Source organism: Perca fluviatilis, chromosome 15 (assembly GCF_010015445.1).
Source record: "Perca fluviatilis chromosome 15, GENO_Pfluv_1.0, whole genome shotgun sequence".
Lineage (NCBI taxonomy): Eukaryota > Metazoa > Chordata > Actinopteri > Perciformes > Percidae > Perca > Perca fluviatilis.
Window position 1 is genome coordinate 11,947,169 of NC_053126.1, and position 21,694 is coordinate 11,968,862.

Consider the following 21,694-nt stretch of genomic DNA (forward strand, 5'->3'; position numbering starts at 1 on the left):
GGTGTATCTGTGGCTAGCCTCCTTTTAGTGTCGGTCTGTCTGCGTCTGCAGATGGAGTAAAGTATTCCCCAGTCTGGCTCTCAGGTAACAGATGAGAAGAGAGGAGAGAGCGGGCCATCAAGGACACCTTCTGGGAAGATGCTTGGAGGCACAAATACAGACAGAAGTCCCTTATTTAAAGATCCAGGAGAATGAATGCTATCAAGTGCACACAAAGATAGACAAACACACAGTCACATGCATGCGCACACACACACACACACACACACACACACACACACACACACACACACACACACACACACACACACACACACACACACACCTAAAAGCACTGTGGAATTTTCTACTGTCTCAGAGGTTTTCAAGTTAAAAACCGCATGTGAAACAAAGTTGGGACAGGGACAGGTGCAGGCAGGTGTTCTAAAACAACAGTAAATTAGTTATTGTAACGTAGTCTGGCCCGCTGATTTGACCCGCTCACCAACACACAGCTCGTGGAAGATATTAAGGTAATCTTACTCCTTCTTTCCGATGTGATAATTCTGTCAACTAGAAACACAAAGACATGATAGTTCAGTTTTGACTCACCCTTTCCGAAGGATGTCTCCGATGTCCATTGCGAGGAAAGGTCCATGAATCCGCTTAGAAATCGTGGGAAAAAAGATGCTCCGTTTAACTCCAGCACTTGCCTGAGAATCATCACGTTTTTAAGTTTTAAGGCTCAAGTTGTAGCCCTAACTAACTGACTCTGTGGCATCATTATACTTCCTGTTTATATCCCTCAAAGCATGTACGGAACTTCTGAACCTTCTTTTTAATTGCACTATTGCAGACCTTTTCTTTCTTACTTATAGATCACAGTTTTTCAAGATAATGTTAGTGAATACTGGTAAAGGCACATACCTTAGAGAGCTGTTAAAACTAAAGTGCATATTTGTGTGACTGCATGTGTGCCAGGGTAAAATAACCACACACACACACACACACACACACACACACACACACACACACACACACACACACACACACAAACCAAACATGGATGGCTTCTTCAATATGCATATATATGAAATGATTATATGAACAAGTCAAAGACATGAGTCACTAGTTAATGCATAAGCTGTGAAATATCCCTCTTCTGTCCCTCAAAAATAAAACATACAATTGTCACCACTCATCATTATGCATAAAACAGAGACAACCACACACACAGAAAGAAACTTATTTTTATATATAGACAAACAAGCTTTAGAGGACAACATCTAAGGCTGCTCATCGCAACTACAAATCTCTCCTTCAGGCTATGGGGTCAACGTGCCAGACCAACGAGCTGCCTGCACTAGTCTAACCTAAGACAAGGTCACAGACACAGATATACAGACAGACACACACAGCACTGCAAGCAGCTGCACTGTGGCTACAGGGCAAGGAAAGGGTATGAAAGATAGAGGACAATGGAGGACAGGGTACAACTTATAGGACACAGAGAAGGAGAGCAGAGAGACGAGGTACTTGTGTGTGTGTGTGTGTGTGTGTGTGTGTGTGTGTGTGTGTGTGTGTGTGTGTGTGTGTGTGGGGCTGTGTTAGAGAGAGACAGGAGGAGTGACACGGCATCATCAATTAGATGAACCGAAGTGGCACAAAGAGGGAGCAGGTGCAAATCAGTGTGTGTGTGTGTGTGTGTGTGTGTGTGTGTGTGTGTGTGTGTGTGTGTGTGTGTGTGCGTGTGAGTATGTGCACGCCTGCGTGTCTGCGTGCGTGTGTGCCTGCATGTGTGCGTGTGTGTGTGTGTGTGTGTGTGTGTGTGTGTGTGTGTGTGTGTGTGTGTGTGTGTGTGTGTGTGAGTGAATTTGTGAACACGTGTGACTACTTGTGTGTATGTGTAAATGAGTGGAGGGATCGAATAAATGGGAGTGGAACACACCATGAGCCCCAGCAGGGATGTCACACCGAACCTGCTCCAACACTGCTCCCTCTGCTTCAGTGGAGCGCTCCATCCCATTACCTGCAAAGGGCGGATGTGTGTGTGTGTGTGTGTGTGTGTGTGTGTGTGTGTGTGTGTGTGTGTGTGTGTGTGTGTGTGTGTGTGTGTGTGTGTGTGTGTGTGTGTGTTTTTGTGGCAGGAAGATGTGCTTTGCTGGACCAAACCAAAATGGGGCACTGCAAGATTTGAGCCACTTTACATTTTCTAACCTCAAAACACTGCGCCTTTGTTGTTACTGTACCTCTCTTCATCTGCTTTTGAAATAAGTTAGATTGGATTTTAGCCCTCAGTGTAAATGAGAACTTTCAAGACACACTCGCTTGACTGAATGCTGTGCTTTTGTCTTCTTCTCTAATCACATCTTCCTCCTGCATCGTTTCTTTCTTTTGCTCCACAGTCTCCCTCGCTCGAGGATTCTGTAGGAATACCAAGTAGCTCTGCGGCCCACTTTACAGGACCCCGACTTCTGTGCGTGTGCGTGTGTTTGTGTGAGAGGGAGAGAGAGAGAGAGACAGAGAGAGAGAGACCTGTAGGGAAAAAAAGCAGAAAAAGTGTGTGGGCATGGCTGAGGTTATCAATACTATGAAAACATGAACCCACAGAGCATCTCTTTCTATCTCTTTGTTCTTCTTCTTCTTCTTCTGTGTCTGCATGTCTCACTCCCTCTGCGCTCTGGAAGGTTAGCTGGAGTCCACCAATCCCCTCAAACGCACACACACACACACACACACACACACACACACACAAACACACACACACACTGTGGGGGCGTTGCAGTCAGTCAAGCTTGATCATGAAAGCTCTAATCAATTTCCGTTTTCTCTCTCACACATACACACAAACACGTTCATGCTAAATGCATGCACCTATGCACATATTATTGAGTGAAAATAATTCATGTTTGTAGTCCCCTACCTAGAAACAGACATTGACTCACACAATACTGCACATACGCACACAGACATGCAGCAGGTAATGAGCAATCAGTTTTTTTTCTCCTGATTCTTGTCACATGCCCAGGTATCCACGACAACCTTCGCTAGTAACAAACAGAAACCTATGTGATGTGTATGTGTGTGTGTGTGTGTGTGTGTGTGTGTGTGTGTGTGTGTGTGTGTGTGTGTGTGTGTGTGTGTGTGTGTGTGTGTGCGTGTGTTTGTGTGCTTGATTGCCCACGCGCCTGTCATTTTCTCCTGCTCATCCCTCTCTCCTTCTCCATCCCTACCCATCTCGTCGCTCTGTTACCATGTAAACAAAACCAGGTTTAGTCCTTCAAAGGGCAACGCTCGGCAGCTGCCCGCTGGAGGTGACCGTGCTTAAATACAGAGGGAGAGACAGAAAGGTAAGATAGATAGAAAAAGAGAGAAAGGAGAGCTGTGCGGAGGAGCAGAACAAGGGAGGTATGAAAGATTTTGGGTAAAGGCTAGAAGGCTGGAAAAGAGAGAAAAAGATATTCAAAGAAATAGGTCTAATGGATTTGTCCCTTCATAGCCCACATGCTCATTTTTTCGCTCATTGTTGAGTTGGAAAGTGATTCAGTGTTATTACGCCCTAGAACGACTATAAAGTGATGTATGTAAGTAGCAGACTTAAATCAGAGCGGTCTTTCAAAAGAGCGCACAATGCCGTATCCATATTTAGTTTTTGTTGTTATTGTTTTATGGCGTAAGACGTCCTAGTGTGAGGTTGTTTTTCTCTGAAAGCACATTGGACATCACCAACCCGTCAGTCGGGCAATAGAAAGATATAGATAACATGTCCACACATCATCCAGTCCAGCACTCCTAATTAATTGAATTTTTCCTTTTTTCACCCCAGAGACAAAGAGAGCAAAGAGAGAGGATGTGGTTCTACAGTATTGAGTGACAGCATCGCCACTGCATTTTCGAATTCCTCTCTCACTCACAGACACACACATCGGCCTCGCTTTCTCTCTCTCTGACCTTTATTTATTCTTTCATGCTGAAGCTGAGTGTGTGTGTGTGTGTGTGTGTGTGTGTGTGTGTGTGTGTGTGTGTCTGTCTGTCTGTCTGTCTTCCCTCTTCTCTTTTTCCAGGTTTGTATACACTGCATAGAGTGTGTGGTAGGTGTTGATATGTCATGACTGTGAATGTCGATGAGTCATCCTAAACCCCAGAGATGAGACAGTTACACCTCACGAACGTGCACATGCAGAGACACACACACACACACACACACACACACACACACACACACACACACACACACACACACACACACAAAGACCCTCACATTAACTGGCCTCACTCACAGAACCCAAATGGTCTTCCAGATCGACGAGGGTATAAGGCTCATTTCCTCAGTTTTAGATGCTTTTCAGCCATTTCAGCCTCAAAGTTCAGTCAGACACCCTTCAATAAAAACCTTGTCCTGGATTTAATCAAGGGAAAGAGATGACTTGCTAGGAAAATACAGAAACTTGTTTATTTCCATGGAAGTGTGTTTATAAAATATTGTTTGTTTTTTTAAACTGTTATGCCAGTGAATCACAATAGGTTGGACTGAGGAAGGAAAATAGGCAAAGAGATGGAGACGATGGATAGCGATTTGTGTTTTCGGTTTCTGTCAGTCATTTTCCGATGTTATTTCATGGAAATCGTTGCATTTATGTCAAGCTTAATGTATGAGCAACATGCTCAATATAATCAGACTGCTTACATCATTAATTAAATGCTTACGTACACACTACTCCCTTACTGTCTGCCCTCCGATTGAGTTTATTTGCTGCCTGTCCAGTAGCCTCAAAGCGCCATCTGTCCATGTGTGAGTGTCAACGGCCTGTCTCCGCCCCCATCTATGTCTCTTCCTATAATCTATGTGACTGACCCCCCATGACCTCCAGCTGTGTGTCATGACAACGGGACTCTGACAAATGTCAGAGCAGATATTGGCTTCCTCCATCTCCCAAGCCTCTCCCTTGGGTAACCCACCCACATAGCCTGGCCAGACACTGCAGAGAAGAGGAGGAGAGAGACAGGGAGAAGACGTGCGTGTGTGTGTGTGTGTGTGTGTGTGTGTGTGTGTGTGTGTGTGTGTGTGTGTCCGTCTGTCTGCCTTCCCAGTGTGCTGAACCTGCGGTTATAAAGGAAAAGGGCACAGTGTCCACCGATAGGGGAGGATGCAGGCAGATCTGAACAGGAAGAATGACAGTTGGAGGAATTTGAATGCTCTCTGTGCCTTGTTGAAGTGTGTGTAATTAGGAAGGGGATAGCAGCGTGCTGATTGGGAGCAGCGGCAGGGTGGGTTGCTGTGTTATTTTGGAGCATGCTGTGTTAAACAGGGTGTTAAAGGCAGATGTGTTAGACATGAGTGTGTGCTGAGGAGTGGGGGAGGCAGGGAGACTGGCATGTTTGGGTTATTTTCGAGTACGTTGTCGGGTTGTCGAGGAGCATGTGAGCTGAGCTTTGGTGTGCGTGGTGCTGGGGCGTGTTGTGATGATTCCGGAGGTTGTGGTGAAGTGTGGCTGTTTGTGAATATGTGTAATGGGGGTGTGTGTGTGTGTGTGTGTGTGTGTGTGTTCCCTCCACCTCCCCAGCAAACTGCCTCTGCATGCATAATTAACCAGGATGACTGGGGAGGTAAATACACACAGAGACGTTCCATCCTTCCACTCTGTGTGCCTCCATTTGTGTGTGTGTGTGTGTGTGTGTGTGTGTGTGTGTTTGTCTCTGTCAGAGAGAGCAGGAAAAAGATTTGAAGCGAAAATGCTTCAGAGCCAGAGTTGATGGAACGAGAGAGCTTTCTGTGTGTGTGTGTGTGTGTGTGTGTGTGTGTGTGTGTGTGTGTGTGTGTGTGTGTGTGTGTGTGTGTAGAGGGAGAAAGAGAGAGAGAGAGAGAGAGAGAAAGAAGATAAATCCCATCTCAAGCTGCCTCTGAAGATGATGCGATGAAAAAGAGGGAGAGAGGATAAAAAAGAATGAAGGGGGGACTGTAACCAGTCGCAGCTCTGCGCATTATAAACTATCCAGCGGAACAATCAGATTCACCCTCCTCTCTTTCTTCACCCCTCCCTCCCTCCCTCCCTTACACTCCCTTCCTTCCTTCCTTCCTGGCAATATTTTATTTAGACGGACACATTAATGCTGGGGATCTAAATAAAAAAGGTCCTCCCGGGCATGTTTTTCAGACAAAACACATGGAATAGCACACACAAGCACACAAACTCTGATGTAACTTAAAGGTTTACAAATCTAAAAACGAAGTTGGTTATGAAGGCAGCTGCCTTCATGAGATTTGAAGTGGGCAGAGCCCAACATAATCAATCACACATCTAGCAGCTCATGTTTGTCTGTAGGGGTGAAGCATTTGGCTAGTTATGGACCACTCCGCATTGTAAGCTTGCGCGCAATCTACCATTTTGCATGGGTGTCTGCGTGTAAAGTGTGGCGATTGCTACAGCTCATATTTCCCAGGAGCCAAGGTTGTAAAGCCCACTCAGTAAATCATCTATCCTCCTCTGTCCTCTGCACTCCCTTCTCCTCATCCTCCTCTTCAAACTTATCATTCCACCACTTCTATCTTGCATTCCCCACCCTCAGTCTCTCCCCCAACCTCAAATGACCCTCCCATAAGTCCCCCAACACGTTGTTGTCCTTCCCCTCCTGTTGCCATTCTCCTCTCTGGTCACGGCACGGGGCCAGAAGGAGAGATGTGAGAATGGAAAAGATTGAGAGAGGAGGTCAAAAAATATTTAGATGAGAGAAAGGTACCCTCTCAGCACAAATAACATTGCGTTGAGAGACAGAAGCAGCCAGTCAATGTAATAGGGGAAAAGAAAGAAAGAAAGAATAAAGAGGGGAAAGCATAAAATAGACACACACATAAAAGAAAACAACCACAGACAACCAATGTGGGTGGCTTACTGTGTGTGTGTGTGTGTGTGTGTGTGTGTGTGTGTGTGTGTGTGTGTGTGTGTGTGTGTGTGTGTGTGTCTTTGTACGCGCGTGCGCACACAAAGGACAGACGATGAGCAATATGTGTGTTTGCTTTCTCTTCATCCCTCCTTCTCTGTGCTCAAGCAGCAGCAAAATCAATGCTACCTAATAAACAGACAGACAGACCGACAGCTCAGACAGGATTCAGTGATCTCAGCATGTATCCATCGTCCTCTCTCGTCTCTGACCCCTACTGAGACAGGGAGCAGCGCAACGTGACGTGGTGCATCCACAAATGCATCTGTCGGCCGGCTTCACAATGCCGGGGCTCTCTGTGGAAGATAGTAGTGGAAGGAGGAGGTGCAGCATGGAGGTGGAGAGGAGACGTGATTGGAATGTCGACGCCACTCACATTTTGTGATAGAAGGAAAGAACAGAAGGAGGAGCGACGTAAATTGATTAGGGAGAGGATTTCTCTGGCTTGTTTGCTTTGTTTATAGTGAGAGACACAAGGAAAAATCCAATTAATTATTCTTCATAATAGACTATTGTGGAGAAGAGCGGACGTGTCAGAAAAGCACAAATGTACAGATAGACGCGTGGTTTCACAAAAGCGATGTTTGCATCAGTCCATCCTCTCTGCTGTGCTCAACAATCTTGGTCTGGCAGAATCCCACCCCTTGTCCCTCATAAGCATCTTATTTAGGTCATTGTGTAAACAAGTATCATCACACACACACACACACATACATACACATACACATCACCACGGGTGAAGCAATAGTAGGCTGCAGGCAGGGGAGATAGGAAGGTAGGAGGGAGGACAGAGAATCTCCAGGGGAATCTATAGGTGTGTGTGTCTGTCTGTGTGTGTGTGTGTGTGTGTGTGTGTGTGTGTTTGCCTATGAATGTGTGTGTTTGTTGTGTGTATGTGTCTATATTTATTGGACTGCCAAAAGCTGTGGACCTACATACATAAACACAAACAGACCTGCACACACTCACACACTCACAAACTCACATTCAGGTATGCACACACAAGAATGAATGCACACAATAATCACACACTGCTTTGCCTCCCCACACACACACAGACACACTGTGTGTTTCAGAGATGAATAATGCCACTGTGCATCTGGTGGGACGCACCACTTTCCCTGGGGCGGTTTGAATGCCGGGATATTGTGCTGGAACCGGCTGACACACACACACACACACACACACACACAAAACACACAAAACACACAAAACACACACACACACACACACACACACAAGCTCAGTGCTCTGTCTCCAGGTGACTCTGTTCCTTTTACAGAGCACAGCATTATCCACCCTCCTCTCTTCCTTTCTCTTTTGTATGAATGCACACACAATCACAAGCAGACAAACGTGCACTTACACACTGGAACAAACACTACAACCACCCCTACTGATATACTGGATGCATGCACGCAAACACACACATACACACACTGTAACACTTCCAACTTCCCCTTGGAGGAAATTGAAGTTTGCATCTGTGCAAGAAAAGACAGGGAGGAGGGAGAAGAAAAAGAGGGCTCAGTTGAACCTTTTATGAAACACTGCATCAAAGACAAAAAGGAAAATATTGCCTTACATTGTTTGTTTAGGTAATACATTTTAATATCTTGGAGTGGTTAGAAAAAAGGGGCTAATTCTTGGGATCATATTTGATCCAAAACAATAATAATGAATAATGCATCATACAAAGTCAGCTTAAAAAGCAAAGTAGATGCCATATTATTGCTGTGGCCTGCTGTGTTTAAACGTTTGCCTGGTCTCAATCATGTACCCCTACATATTCACACACACACACACACCAACACACACACACACACACACACACACACACACACACACACACACACACACACACACACACACACACACACACACACACACACAGGTGCACAGCTGTTATGCTTATTTATTTATTACAGATAGGTAATTACGTTCCCACACACCACTCTCTCTTTCTCCTTCCTCTCCCAGACATGTCAATCAGTGCACCAGAAACTGCATCACTTGTCTGCCCCTCCATCTTGAGGCTGAAACAGATCCTGGAGCACTATTGAGAGGCCATTTTAAACACACACACACACACACACACACACACACACACACACACATGCACATGCATGCACGTGCACACACGCACATACACACACACACACAATAATGCACATACACATGAATATACATGTTTCTTCAAATCTGGACAAGATAAAAACAAGCATTAGTGCAGTGAGCAATCTAAAATGCAGTTATTGTGAAATCAAATTATGTACATTAGAATGTATTTGTTCATGTATATGGGATGTGCACACCTGTGTGTGTTTGAATGTTTGTGTGACTGAGTGTGAAAAAAATTACTTCATTGTTTGTCAAAGAGGGGGAGAATTTTGCTTTGACTCCAGGTGGATGTTAAAATAGAATTAGACATTGAATATAAAGGAGAAAATGCAGAATGGATAAACCTCAGGCTCAACAGCACTAACTCATAATTTTTCTCTCGCCCCCTCTCTCCCTGCCTTCAGAACCCCTTATCCCCCTTCCCCCTTTCCCGTCTCACCTCACCTCCCCCTCCCAGCTCTGGCTACAGACGGAGAGAGTTATGCAGTCCTTCCGTGAGCGCAGCGGTGGTTACCACAGCAACCAACCCTGCTACCAGCAGGAGCCCCATGAATTATCCCGCCTGGAGACCTATCGGCAACACCCGCATCATCCCCATCCTCAGCACCCTCACCCAGGCCCTGGTCCACATCCAGGCCCAGGGCACACCAGGTCAGGCTATGAGGCTCACTCACTGGCGAACCCCACAAGCATGCCTTCAGCTGGAGGCCCGGGAGATGGAGGAGGACCCAAGGACTGTTACAGCCAGCAAGCCTACCCTGGTTACCCAGGCAATGGTGGAGGGAATGGAAGTGGAAATGGGGGCTCAGCATCCTCGCAGGCAAAGAAATCCTTCAGAGGAAGCAAAGTGCCCCCTCCAAACCCAAGTCAGCACCTACAGGGTCCTGGGGGCTATAGTAACCACATGGGCCCTGGGAGTTACTCAGCCCAGTATGTGAGCGAGGGCCACCTCCAGCAGAAATGGGAAGACTCAGCCCAGTTAGCACAGTATGACCAGGACATGGTGGGGCGTATGGAGGCTGGTGGTACCCCTGCAACTGGCTCCTCCCAGTACATGGATCAGAACATGCTGGGCCACTCTCAGACCCAGTGCCACCAACCCTCCACCCCTGCCTATACCAGCCCCCACCATCAGGCCCACCCCCCTAACCCTGCCCCCTCCCCTCTCATGTACCCCCAGAGTCACCTACACTACCCCCAGCACTCACCCTCTCCTTCGCCATACATGGAAAAGTGCAGCCCTATGCCCCACTGTTATAAAGGTTACAACATACCCACCAATTCCCAGTATGGCAGACAAATGAGCAGCCACAGCAATCTGAAGCAGGGCGGTTACAGGTCGACCCAGAACAGTTACGGTTACCAGCAGCCTCCCACCAGAGGTTATGAACAGCAGCTCCCTTTACAGGCCATGACCAATCCCCAGGAGCCCCACCCTAAATACCAACACTACAGCCAACCCCAACAAAACTACTGTCTCTCAGAGCTGTCTGTCAGATCACCAGAACAGTATTATCAGACTTGTAGCCCCTCCTCAAGCCACTCCCCTGCACGCTCTGTAGGACGCTCACCCTCGTACAGCTCAACCCCTTCACCACTAATGACCAATCCAGAGTCCTTCCAGTATGGCCAACCTCCCATGACCCCTGGGGCAGCATCCTCTTCTTCATCCTCTTCAGCTGGTATGCAGGAGCAAACCAGTACCAACACCATGTTGATGCCTCCCCGCTCACACCCCTCACCCAACGTGCCCCATGCAGCCACCCACAGCTACACTACTACACCGCAGGTCCCCACCATGAAAGAACGCTTCTCAGAGAAGCTGTTGTCAAACCCCAGCTTGTGGAGTCTGAATGCCCTTACCTCTCAGGTAGAGAACATCTCTAATAATGTCCAGCAGCTGCTGCTTTCAGAGGCCCTGGTGGCCAACAAGAAAGGCAGTAAGCGCAGCAGTGGAGGGAGCAACAGCAGTGCTGGAAGTGGAGCATCCGGCAAAAAGGGTGAGGAGTACAAAGGTCCTCCATTTCCAGACGGTGGTGGTGGTAGTGTTGGTGGAGGCCCCATGCAAGATCCTTACTCTACTCCACAGCACCAGCCAATGCCCATGGAACTACATGAAGGAGGCTACTCCAGCAGTAGTGATGAACAACTAGAGAGGGGCTACTACTACTGTGGCCAGGGCAGAAGTCCAGCACAGGCCCCAAATAACACACAACTCAGCCTGGACACAGCCTCTTCATGCTCCATGACCTCTCCAGATGATATGTCCACCAGGTCTGGAGACTCAGGTCTACACAACCTCACCCCTGACCCTACAAGATGTCAGTCAGGGCAGGGAGGAGATGGCATGAGTACTCCAGTGAAGAGCATTGGTGACGAGAGGTCTCCTACAAGCATTACAATCCCAAGTCCAATGAAACAAGAAAGGGACTCCCCTTCAGACATACAGCATATCAATGAGCCTGTCAAAGAGAACTTTGAAGAATCAGCCTGGACAGAGAAATCAGCTGACAAAGAGGAGGTGTCAACAGATAACACTCCTGACCGTGAGAGAGATTCAGACACAGCTAAATCTACAGAAAATCTGGAGAAATGGTCAGATGAAGAGAAATGCCCAGCTCTATACAATGAAGTTAACAAAGAGGTGACAGAAAAAAGCTATTGCTATAAGGAGACAGTGTACCAAGGGCTCCACAGTAAATATGACCCTGATGCAAGGGACTCAGTTGAGCAGTCCCCAGCAGCTCTCTCTGACTCCAGCCACAAGGAACACTTTGGCCAAGAGATTAAATCAGAGGCGTTCAAATCTGAGTCTCCGACTGCATCTGAGAGCTCCGTGAAAACATTGCCTTTCATTTCTAGGGGTGACCTTGAACAGGATCAATATTCCACAGAGAAGGAGGACAGCTCAGAGAACACCTCTCCAACCCCCCAAGTTGAGGCCTTGGACGAGAGCAACTCAGACAAGAGAGAGAGCAGAGATGAGGAGGATGAAGAGGAGGAGGAGGAGGAGGGGGGTGGACAGGAGGAGGCTGACCAAGAAGAAGAAGAAGAAGAAGAAGAAGAAGAGGAAGAGGAAGAGGAAAAGGAAGAAGAAGAGAAAAAAATATCAACTTTCTCTTTGCCCTGCTCTGTCTGCAGAGGTTAGGGATGATCTGGGGGAGGGGGAGAAAGTGGCATTGACTGAGGAGCACATGAATAAGAGAGATGGGCCAGAGAAGCTTCCTGGAGATCTCTGCAGCAGGACAGAGAGTCAGAGTACTGAGCTCCTTACTGACAACGAGCCTACAGGGGCGCCTGCCCATCCAAATGCAGCAGCAGCAACAGCAGCAGCAGATGCTTCCACAAGGGAGTCCGCCATTGGTGACACTGCTCCTCAGCCTCAGTCTGCTATGCCAGTCTTCTCAGCTCTCAATGACAAAACAACACCTCCAGCTCAGGCCAGGGATCATATTGATCACAGTGATGCTAAAGTGCTGGAGCCAGACTCTCCTCAGCTGCCAGGGAAGTCAATACCTCCCTCAGCCCCCTCCTGGGCAGACACTCCACCCTCCCCCAAAAAAGGTGATGAGGACATGGAGCCCGGCATCAGCTGTGCCAGTGCTGTGACCCCCTTGGCCAAACCAGAACCTGTGGCCCCGTCTGCTCAGCCGAGGGCATTTGGACGTAAGCATGCCAGGGGCAGAAGAAGAATCATGCATTCAGGTGTGGGAATCAGGCGACAGCTATGCTTGGAGATAGAGGGGGAAAAGGAACAGGAAGGGGCTCCCTCGCCTACACAGAAACCCTGCATGCCTCCGAGCAAAACTGTGCTATTCTCAGATCAAATGGACCTAGCTCATCAGGAATCTATTGTGAGCCAGACTCCCAAAATGCTAACTGGTGGTTTTAGTTCAAGAATGTGCACTCGTTCATTCAACGCACCAGACTTGCCACCCAAAGTTGAGCCTCATGTGAAGAGAAAACCAGGCCCAAAACCAGGGTCAAAGCCTTGCCTCAAACCAGGGCCAAAACCTGGACCAAAACCAGGAACCAAGCCAGGTCCAAAACCAGGGCATAAACCTGGTCTAAAGCCTGGGCCAAAACCTGGGCCAAAACCTGGGCCTAAACCAGGACCAAAACCTGTGTCCAATGAATCAGAGCAGCCACTGAAAATTGAAACTCCTGTAAAACGAAAACCAGGACCCAAACCAGGTTCAAAATCTGGGGCAAAGCCTGGGCCAAAACCTGGACCAAAACCCGGTCCAAAACCAGCTCTAAAGCCAGGTCCAAAACCAGGACCTAAGCCTGGACCCAAGCCTGCAGATGTTTTGCCCCCCGACAACACTGCACCTATCAAGGCCTCAGTGGGTCGCCCCAAAGGCTCAGTTTCTAAAGCAAAGCTGGTACAAGAAGAAACCAGTCAACCTTTGACAGGACTGCAAAGCAGGGGCAGGAAAAGTCCAAAAGCTACAATATCACAAGTAAACCAGGATGTAAAACCAGTAAACCAGGAAGAAAAACAAGCAAACCATGAGGTTAAGGCACCAGAGAAGGAGGGTAAGAATATGGTCTTGAGATCCAGAAAGCCCTCACAAGAAAAACTGTCAAAAGAAAAAATCATAGGGGAAGGTATTCTGCCCCAGACACTAACAGAAATTAAAGCCAGTGTTGATTCTCTAAAAGTAGATGAGCCTGTTACTGTGGTACAAACTGCAGTTCCGATCCTTAATGCAGTCAAAAACACAGAAGTTCCAGCAGACCCACCTGCACCACCTTCCCCACTGGTCCCAACTGAACAATCTGAAGAAAAGACATCACTTTCATTAAAACGGAAACTTAGCCCATTGCTTTCTATAACACCAGTAAAGAAAAAGAGGGGTCCAAAGCCCAAACCAAAACCCTTTCCACCTCAACCCCCTCTGCTGGAACAGGTTGTCTCTACACCTAAAGAGAAGGGTGTCCGGGGCCCCAAAAGAAAGCGAGGGCCACCCAAGAAAGCTTCTGTTGTCACTCCCCCACCAAAAGACACTCCTCACAACATCAGTGAAACTGACATCACTACTGATGTGCCTGTGGTGCCTCCACAATGCCCCACTAAAACAAAAGTTCTCCCACCACGCAAAGGCAGAGGACAGAAATATGAGGCAATGGTGCAGAAAATAACATCTCCTAGCTCGAAGAAACACCTCCCAATTCTCCAGATAGACAGCAGTCTAACTGATGATGTGACAGCCAAGGCTTTGCCTCAACATGTCTCAAAAGAAGGTGAGACATCTATGATCATAAATAGCACTGAGCTAATAGAGGGAGAAGTGAAAAGCATAGAGTCTAGACAAGAAGGAGTGAAACAACACGAAGGTGCGGCGAGAAAAAAGGAGATGACACAAGAAAGAGAAAAGCACGAGGTGAGTCAAGAGACATCAACATCAGAGGAGGGGAGACAAGGGCTGGAAGAAGAGGTTGTAAATAAGCAAGAGACGAGACAAGAAACCATTAAACCAGGGACACAGCAGGTTGTTGGAACTGAGAAGGTTTGGAGCTCAATAGAGGCCCCAGTAGATGTCAAGGCTACAGGAGAGTGGACACAACAGGCCTCAGAAAGGGTATCTTCTGCTGCCACTAAGTCCGCCAGAACTAAAAGGAAGAGATGGGCCATGGTGGAAAGCACAGATGCCTCAGTAGTAGCATTGGAAGCAGGGAGCCTAATAGTTACAACACCAAGGCTAGCCAAGCAGAGGGCCATTAAAAACAACCATGAGATGCACCTAAAACAGAGGAGAAAGAAGAGAAAAGGCCAAGCCCCTCTAGAACAAACAGAGACAGTCAAGGAGACAAATATTGAAACAGCAGAACAACAACAGGAGAGGGTAGAAGATAAAGTAACCCCCACGGAGTCTACAGTACCTCTGCCAATCAGCCCAGATGAGATCACAGAAGCCCCCCATGTTACCAGCACAGAACTCATTCAAAAACCTAGGAGAGGCAGAAAACCGTCCACAAATCCAACTAAGAGGAAACGAGGCAAAGCCTCATCAGAGCAGATTCCTGGCAAGCCAATGAAAATCCACAAAAAGCCTGGGCCAAAACCTGGGATGAAAGACGCCATGGAGGTTATTGAGGCAGTAATAAGGGCTGCAGGATGTGAACGGGCCAAAAAAGAGGAGAGAGAAAAAGAAGAATTGGAAAGAAGGGAAAGAGAAAAGAAGGAAAACCCAGAGACATCTATTGTGGGTCCTGTAGTAACAGTATCAGAAAAACAGACAGAGATCATTTCTGTGAAAAGAATTAGGCGCAAACCAGTCCATCAAAATTCTAAACTGTCTTTCTGTCCTTATGTACGGATTAACAACTCCAGAGACTTTTCCTCTTGGTGTGCCATAGTCAACAAGCCTGAGGATGCAGTAATATTTCAGAGACGTAGAAAAAAGGGCATACTCAGAATGAGGAATCCTTTCACAGTTGCAAAGGTAGTGCCACACACTGCTGCCATGTTACAGGGACCCTTGGTAAACAGAAATCTAACTGACAGGTGTCTAACATGTTGCCTGTGTGGAAAGCCAGCAAATTACAGAGACCTGGGTGATTTGTGCGGACCCTACTACACAGAGGATGGCGTTCCACGGAAAATGTTGACGATCGGGCACACAGAATCCCTCAGGGAAGAGTCACAGAAAACCAACGACAACAACAGTAGCAGCAGCGAAGAACCAAGCAACTCCTCAAAGAACGAGGGCGAGGGCAGCACAGAAAAGGAGAGCAATACAGAGGCGTCCACTCAAGAGGGCAGTAGTAGCAGGCACCATCATTGGCGCTACCGGCGGGCAGAAAGAACAGAGAGAATAGGTCAGGACAGTGGTCCACGAAGATTAACTCTCCGAGAGAGGTTCAGGAGGATGAAGCAACTCCAGGCCATCAGCACAGGGGCTTCAAGTGACCAAGAGGGTGGTGACAGCATGTTCCAAAGGCTACAAGGGGAGGCAGAGGCTAAGGAGCACTGGGCCCATGAAAACTGTGCCATCTGGACCAAAGGGGTAATTATGGTAGCTGGGAGACTATACGGACTGAGGGAGGCTGCCAGCAACTCAGCCCAAACGGTACGATAACAATTATCAACACTGAGTCTATTCTGAAATGTGTGCATTCTTATGGATGTTAAAAGAGATACTATGCAGTTATGCGTTAACTTTTAACATATTTTCCTTTTATTCCCCTTCTCTATCCCTATGTCCCTCTATTGGTCAATTGTTTGTTTCTTTATTGGTCTCGTCCATATGTCCGTCTGTCTGACTAACCCCAGAGCTGCTACAAGTGCCAGATTGTTGGGGCGTCCCTCAGTTGCTGTTGGAGAAGCTGCTCTCATAAATACCACTATGTCTGCGCCAAAGAGATAGGTAAGAGACCACACTGAGAGAAGGAAGAGAGTAACAGGGGATGAAAAGGGGAGAAAAGCTAGGGAGAGGCAGGAGAAATGAGAAGGCAAATTGGGAATGGGAAATTGAACGTGGGTGGAGAGGGCATGGGGAGGGAGACAAATAAGGCAGGTAGAAAATCTGAGAAAAATGAAAGGAGAAGGGAGAAAGTGAGGGGAGGGAAGGTGGATGTGGGTAAATGAGAGAAGGAAAATGCATCAAAAAGTAACATTATTGAGTGCGAGAAGAGGTGTCTGAGAGTGCTAGTGGAGAGCAAAAGAGGAAAGGAGGGAGGGGAAAGAGGCAGGGAGCCTTGAATAAAGGGGATGATGAGAGAAAGGGGGGGGGGAGGGGGGGGAAAAGAGGGAGGGGGAGGGGGAAGGGGGGAGGGGGGGGGTGGGGCTTTTTTTTTTTTTTTTGGATTTTTTTTTTTTTTTTTTTTGTGTGTGTGTGTGTGTTTTTTTTTTTTTTGTTTGTGTGTGTGTGTGTGTGTGCGCCTGTGTGCAGAGTTCACGTGTGTGTGTGTGTGTGTATCCCTGGTCATTGTTGTCAATATAAGTGCATGTCTGTGTGTTAGCACATGTGTTTTATGGCTTCCTCACCCCCTACCTCATGCCAACGAAGTACACTGTGAGGATAAGAAGGCCTGCCACGTCTGCCTAGCCAGCACAGGGAGCAGAGCGAGGCCCTTTTTAATCCTGCTGAGTGCACCAGCCATATCTGACTGCTTGCCTGCCTGCATCGCAACTCATCCACTCACTCTTTCTCTCTCTCTGCCTCTTTCTTGCTCATTTGTCATTTTAACCTTACCTCTTTGTCATTTATCTGGGTTTTCCAAAAAGGGGGGGTTGTTGGGTGCATTTGTCTCATGCTATTTGTTTCTTTCATTGTTATCGTCTATTTGTAATCCTGTAGCTTATTCTCTCCTTTTCTTTGCTTCCTCTCTCCCTGCCCAGGCTGCACATTCCACGAGGATGACTTCTCCATCAAATGTCCTAAACATGAGGTAAAAAAAGAAGAGCTTCAAAACTTGTGTGTAAATGCATAGCAATCAGACATTAGTGTTTCCACCATAGAAATAAAATGTATTCATTTGATTCCATTTCTATGGTTTCCACATATATTCATGTACAGTAGGTGTGCATAGGTTGTGTTCCCATTAGAACACGTATAGCCTCTCTGCTCCAAGAACCGCTGAGCATTTAGATTTCTGCCACCCCACCCCCCACCCCCATCCCTCACCACAGTGCAGAAAATAATGTGCTACCACAATATGATACCACAAGCAGCAGCAGCAGCACCATGGCTGGATAGATGATACAGTGCAGAACAACAATTGTCAGCTCTTGTAAAACAGAGAAAGAATCAAAGGGGGAAACATGAGGGTTCGGGTTGGTGTTTGTTGTACACTTGTATCAAGTACCCTATCTACTCTCATGCCAAGAGGGTCAGGATCTCATCTTGGACTTACCGTTAATTTGTGACCAAATCAATATGTACCCAATGACCTCAGCAAGCTAAACCCATGTCAGCCAACAGTAGCTGTGTAAACACTTAGGTATGTATGTGCCTTTGTGTATTACTTTCACTCAACATCCACTGTTATGACTGCAGACCACTGCAATTACAATGGGTCACCGTTTTGGTGTTAATACGAACAGTCGACTTTCCTGTTAGACAGACGCCATCTGGTGGTGGCGTATTTACACTGCAGCACAGAGAGGAAGGTCAAATGCGGGGGGGGGGGAATAGAGAGGGAGAGATGCTGACATTCAGCAGGGAGCAGCGGTGCATTGAGGCAGCAGTGGCAGTAGCCTCCCTCCCCTCTCTGCATCTCTCTTTCCCTCCCTCCCTCTCTCCCGTTCTCCTCTGTGCAGACTGACAGGGATGAAAAGCTGGCTGCTGATCAAAACACCCCACCCAGCATCGCTGCCTGCTATCCTCCCCACATGCTCTTTCTACCCTTTCTCTCTCCTACTCTCTCCTTCTTCCTCTTGTTATTTCTCGTCCCCAACCCCCCTCCCTTATTTTGCTGCGCCTCCCTGCTGTTCCAGCTCCACTCTGTTCACCTCTCATCTCTTGCAAGCTCCCTTTTTCCATTTTTCAGTCCTCCTTCCTTCATCCCTCCTCATCCCTTCCTCCCTGTTTCTCTCTCATCTCCTCTCTACTCCTCTCCTTACCTCAACTCCCACATCCAAGCAGCAGAAATAGAGCATGTGAAACAGAGAGAAAAAGGAGAGCGAGAGAGAGAGAGATTGTTGTTAGCGGGCTGAGGCAGAGCTGTCATCAGCTGAGGGATCTGAAGGTCTGTGTGTGTGGGTTTGTGCCGTGCCAATTTACGCTGAGCAGCCTAATCAAAGGGAAGAGCAGACACATACGTACACACACATACAAACACACACACACACACACAACCACCCCATCCATGGGTCCCCCTCTGAAATTCTCTCTCTGCCTGTGTTCACTTGGTTTCAGGGCTGGAACACATATCAATGAAATCACACACACATGTTGCCTTCAGCTGTGGCTTCTCTAGAGCTAAGGGACACACACTGTGTGCGTCCATGCAGGTTCATTAACAGGTTACCTGTTAGCTCACACACGTATACACATAGCGAGCGAGAAAGAGACAGCGGGGGGGAGAAAAAACTGTTTTGTGCTGCTGCTGAGTGGGAACAAAAGACGAATGGGGGCAGTTACATCAGAGAGCGACAGAATGAAAGAGACAGGGATAGAAAGAGAAAAGAAGGGCAAGAAGAGAGAGACAGGCAGCACTCTGTGATGGAGAAATTGCGAGAAAAAAAAAACAAGTGAGACTGAAGGTTTAAAAGAATGAGAATTACTCCAGGGAGTTAAACAGAAAGAGAGGAGAGAAAGAGGGAGAAAGAGCAAGAGATAAAAGACAGAGAGCGAAGCTGCTGGTCTGAGTCCAGGCCATAAGGATGGGCAACTGGCAGTTCAGAGAGAAAGACAGAGATGGTGAATGAGAGATACTGGGGGGGGGGACGGGGGGCTGCAGAGGAGGATAAGGGGAAAGAAAGCGTTCAACCACCACCACACCAGCACAATTAGTAGGCGTTCCCGCTGTATCTTTCAGTGGAACTGGTTCACTGGCCAGCTGCATCCATCTCCCCACTCCTGCACACTGCAGCCTGCTTGCTTTCATGTCTGCAGCAACACTGGCACACTCAAAAAGATGCACGTGTACATGTGAGCTCCCACCTGCAGTATACCTGTACGTACGTGTATTGCAGCTTTTGTGTTGATAAAAACACACAGTGCACAATTTTGATATAATAGTTTGGACAGAACGATAAAGGCTTACAGTCTGCAGTGCTGTAAGGCCAATGTTGTAGAGGGAAGACCTCTTCTGGCACAGCTCTTTTTTTTTTTCTTCGAACCTCTCTGTGTGTTTGTGACTTGAATTCATGTCACTCTCTCTTCCCTTTTTTGTACAGGACCTGTAAGATATTTCAGTTCACCAATTCCACCACCAACACCACTTCTCAGCCAGGCAAGCACTGACTATCCAGCAAGGCAAACAAAGAAGCTGTCCTAACAGCCACCTATAACCTAAAAAACACGGTGATGACTGAAGACGGACAGGCACATCGGCCAGTGGGGGAGGGTGAAAATGCTGCGCTGAGGTGGTGCTGGGAGCAATACAAGCCCTGGAGAATGGCTCCGCAGAGAGTAGCTGCTCCCTGAACCCAACCTGGAAATGTGTTTTTCCAACTGAGCCCCTGACTGGAAGGCAGAAGGCAGCGGCACTGTTTAACAGGAGGATAGACTTCGCTTTAGAGACTGTGTGCCTAGAGCCCAGTGCACAGGGGGGCTGTTTGAAATGCAGAGCGAGGAATGCGTGTGTGTGTTCTGCCTTCGGATGGGTTGCTATCATAGTCAGACACCTGGTGGACACTGATTGGACAGGAGCATCCCTCTGGCCACCTTGTCTGTGGGCCAAGAAGTGTGTATGCGCGTACGTGTATGTATGTATGTATGTGTATGTGTGTGTGTGTGTGTGTGTGTGTGTGTGTGTGTGTGTGTGTGTGTGTGTGTGTGTGTGTGTGTGTGTGTCTGTTTGCGTGTGTGTGATAATAATAACATTGTCATTCTACAGACACATCAACAGTGTGTTTGTGCATTATTTGTCTGTGTGAGTGAAGAAGTTCGTCTCCAATTCAAGATGTCATTGCATCGTAAAAGCAGCATCCACCATCTGGATGTACTATCTCAATGTGTGCGTTTGTGTTTAAAACAAGAGACAAAAATGAAACAAAAAAGGAAACTGTACATGATGATGTGCTTTACAGGTTCTAGATATTCTGATACTGAAGAGTAAAGAAAAAAATGGATGCAGTATTTTAATATAATGCTCTTATCTTTGGAGATGTATTTTGATGTGCATTATGACTATACAACATCATTGCGTCATCCTTGGTAAATGTCAGGCTTTGTTGTAATTCAGAAATTAAAAAAAAGAAGAAAAAAAAGATACCTCTTTTTAAGAGGGTTACTTCAACTGTGTGCACATTCAATATGTACAGTAGACGCTGCCATCATCACTCGACAGGTTGCAGATCAGGGCTCCAAGGGTCCAACCGGGAGTCAGGTCATCTCACTTCATATCTGTGTACAGTTCAGAAGTATTACTGTTAAACATTGCCATAATGTATGATTATTTCATCTACCACAGCAATGCAGAAAGATGTACATTTAATTCAGATTTTATAACACACCTGTCTGTTCGTGTACCTCAAATGTAGCCTCTTTCACTCTTCCATGCTATGTAACAATGCCCTGTACAGGGTGTCAGTTTAAGTACTGGTCATATCAAAAGGAGACATATTTAAGTATTAGAGCATAAAATAAAGTGCAAAAATGCCACACCAAACGTTCTCTTTTATGAAGCTCATTATTTAATGGTGTATATAAGTATTTGATGCTGTTTAAATGTAAGATGTGATGTACTAATATAATTGTGTATAGTATTTCCTAGAGATGTTTATTTTCTATAAAATGGAATATGTTATTGCTTATAAAATGTTATTAAAAGAATCCATTGATGAAAAAAAAATGACCTTTTTTGGGAATGTCACTTGTTATAAGTTGGAGCATGCCGTTTTATTGATTTTCATGTCTTTGTTTGGAATCGATGACACAGCATCACTTTGTTTGAAATGTTTTTTGTAACGCCAATGTTAAATATACCAGCACCTTCCAATGCTGCTATGACCAATGCCTGCTCTTTTTGTCTTTCCTGA

The 21,694-nt window shown here is 46.9% G+C and overlaps 1 protein-coding gene across 1 annotated transcript in view; it reads left to right on the top strand.

Annotated features, from left to right (window-relative positions):
* The window catches only part of LOC120574417 (retinoic acid-induced protein 1), a 52,734-nt gene extending 31,065 nt beyond the window's left edge, over window positions 1-21,669 (top strand). The window contains exons 2-6 of the mRNA XM_039824675.1: window positions 9,444-12,097; window positions 12,150-16,115; window positions 16,319-16,412; window positions 17,387-17,436; window positions 19,889-21,669. Coding sequence (XP_039680609.1) covers window positions 9,521-12,097; window positions 12,150-16,115; window positions 16,319-16,412; window positions 17,387-17,436; window positions 19,889-19,897 — 6,696 coding nt within the window. The 5' untranslated portion in view covers window positions 9,444-9,520 and the 3' untranslated portion in view covers window positions 19,898-21,669. The remainder of the gene's footprint in view (window positions 1-9,443; window positions 12,098-12,149; window positions 16,116-16,318; window positions 16,413-17,386; window positions 17,437-19,888) is intronic.
* Window positions 21,670-21,694: the final 25 nt, after the last annotated feature.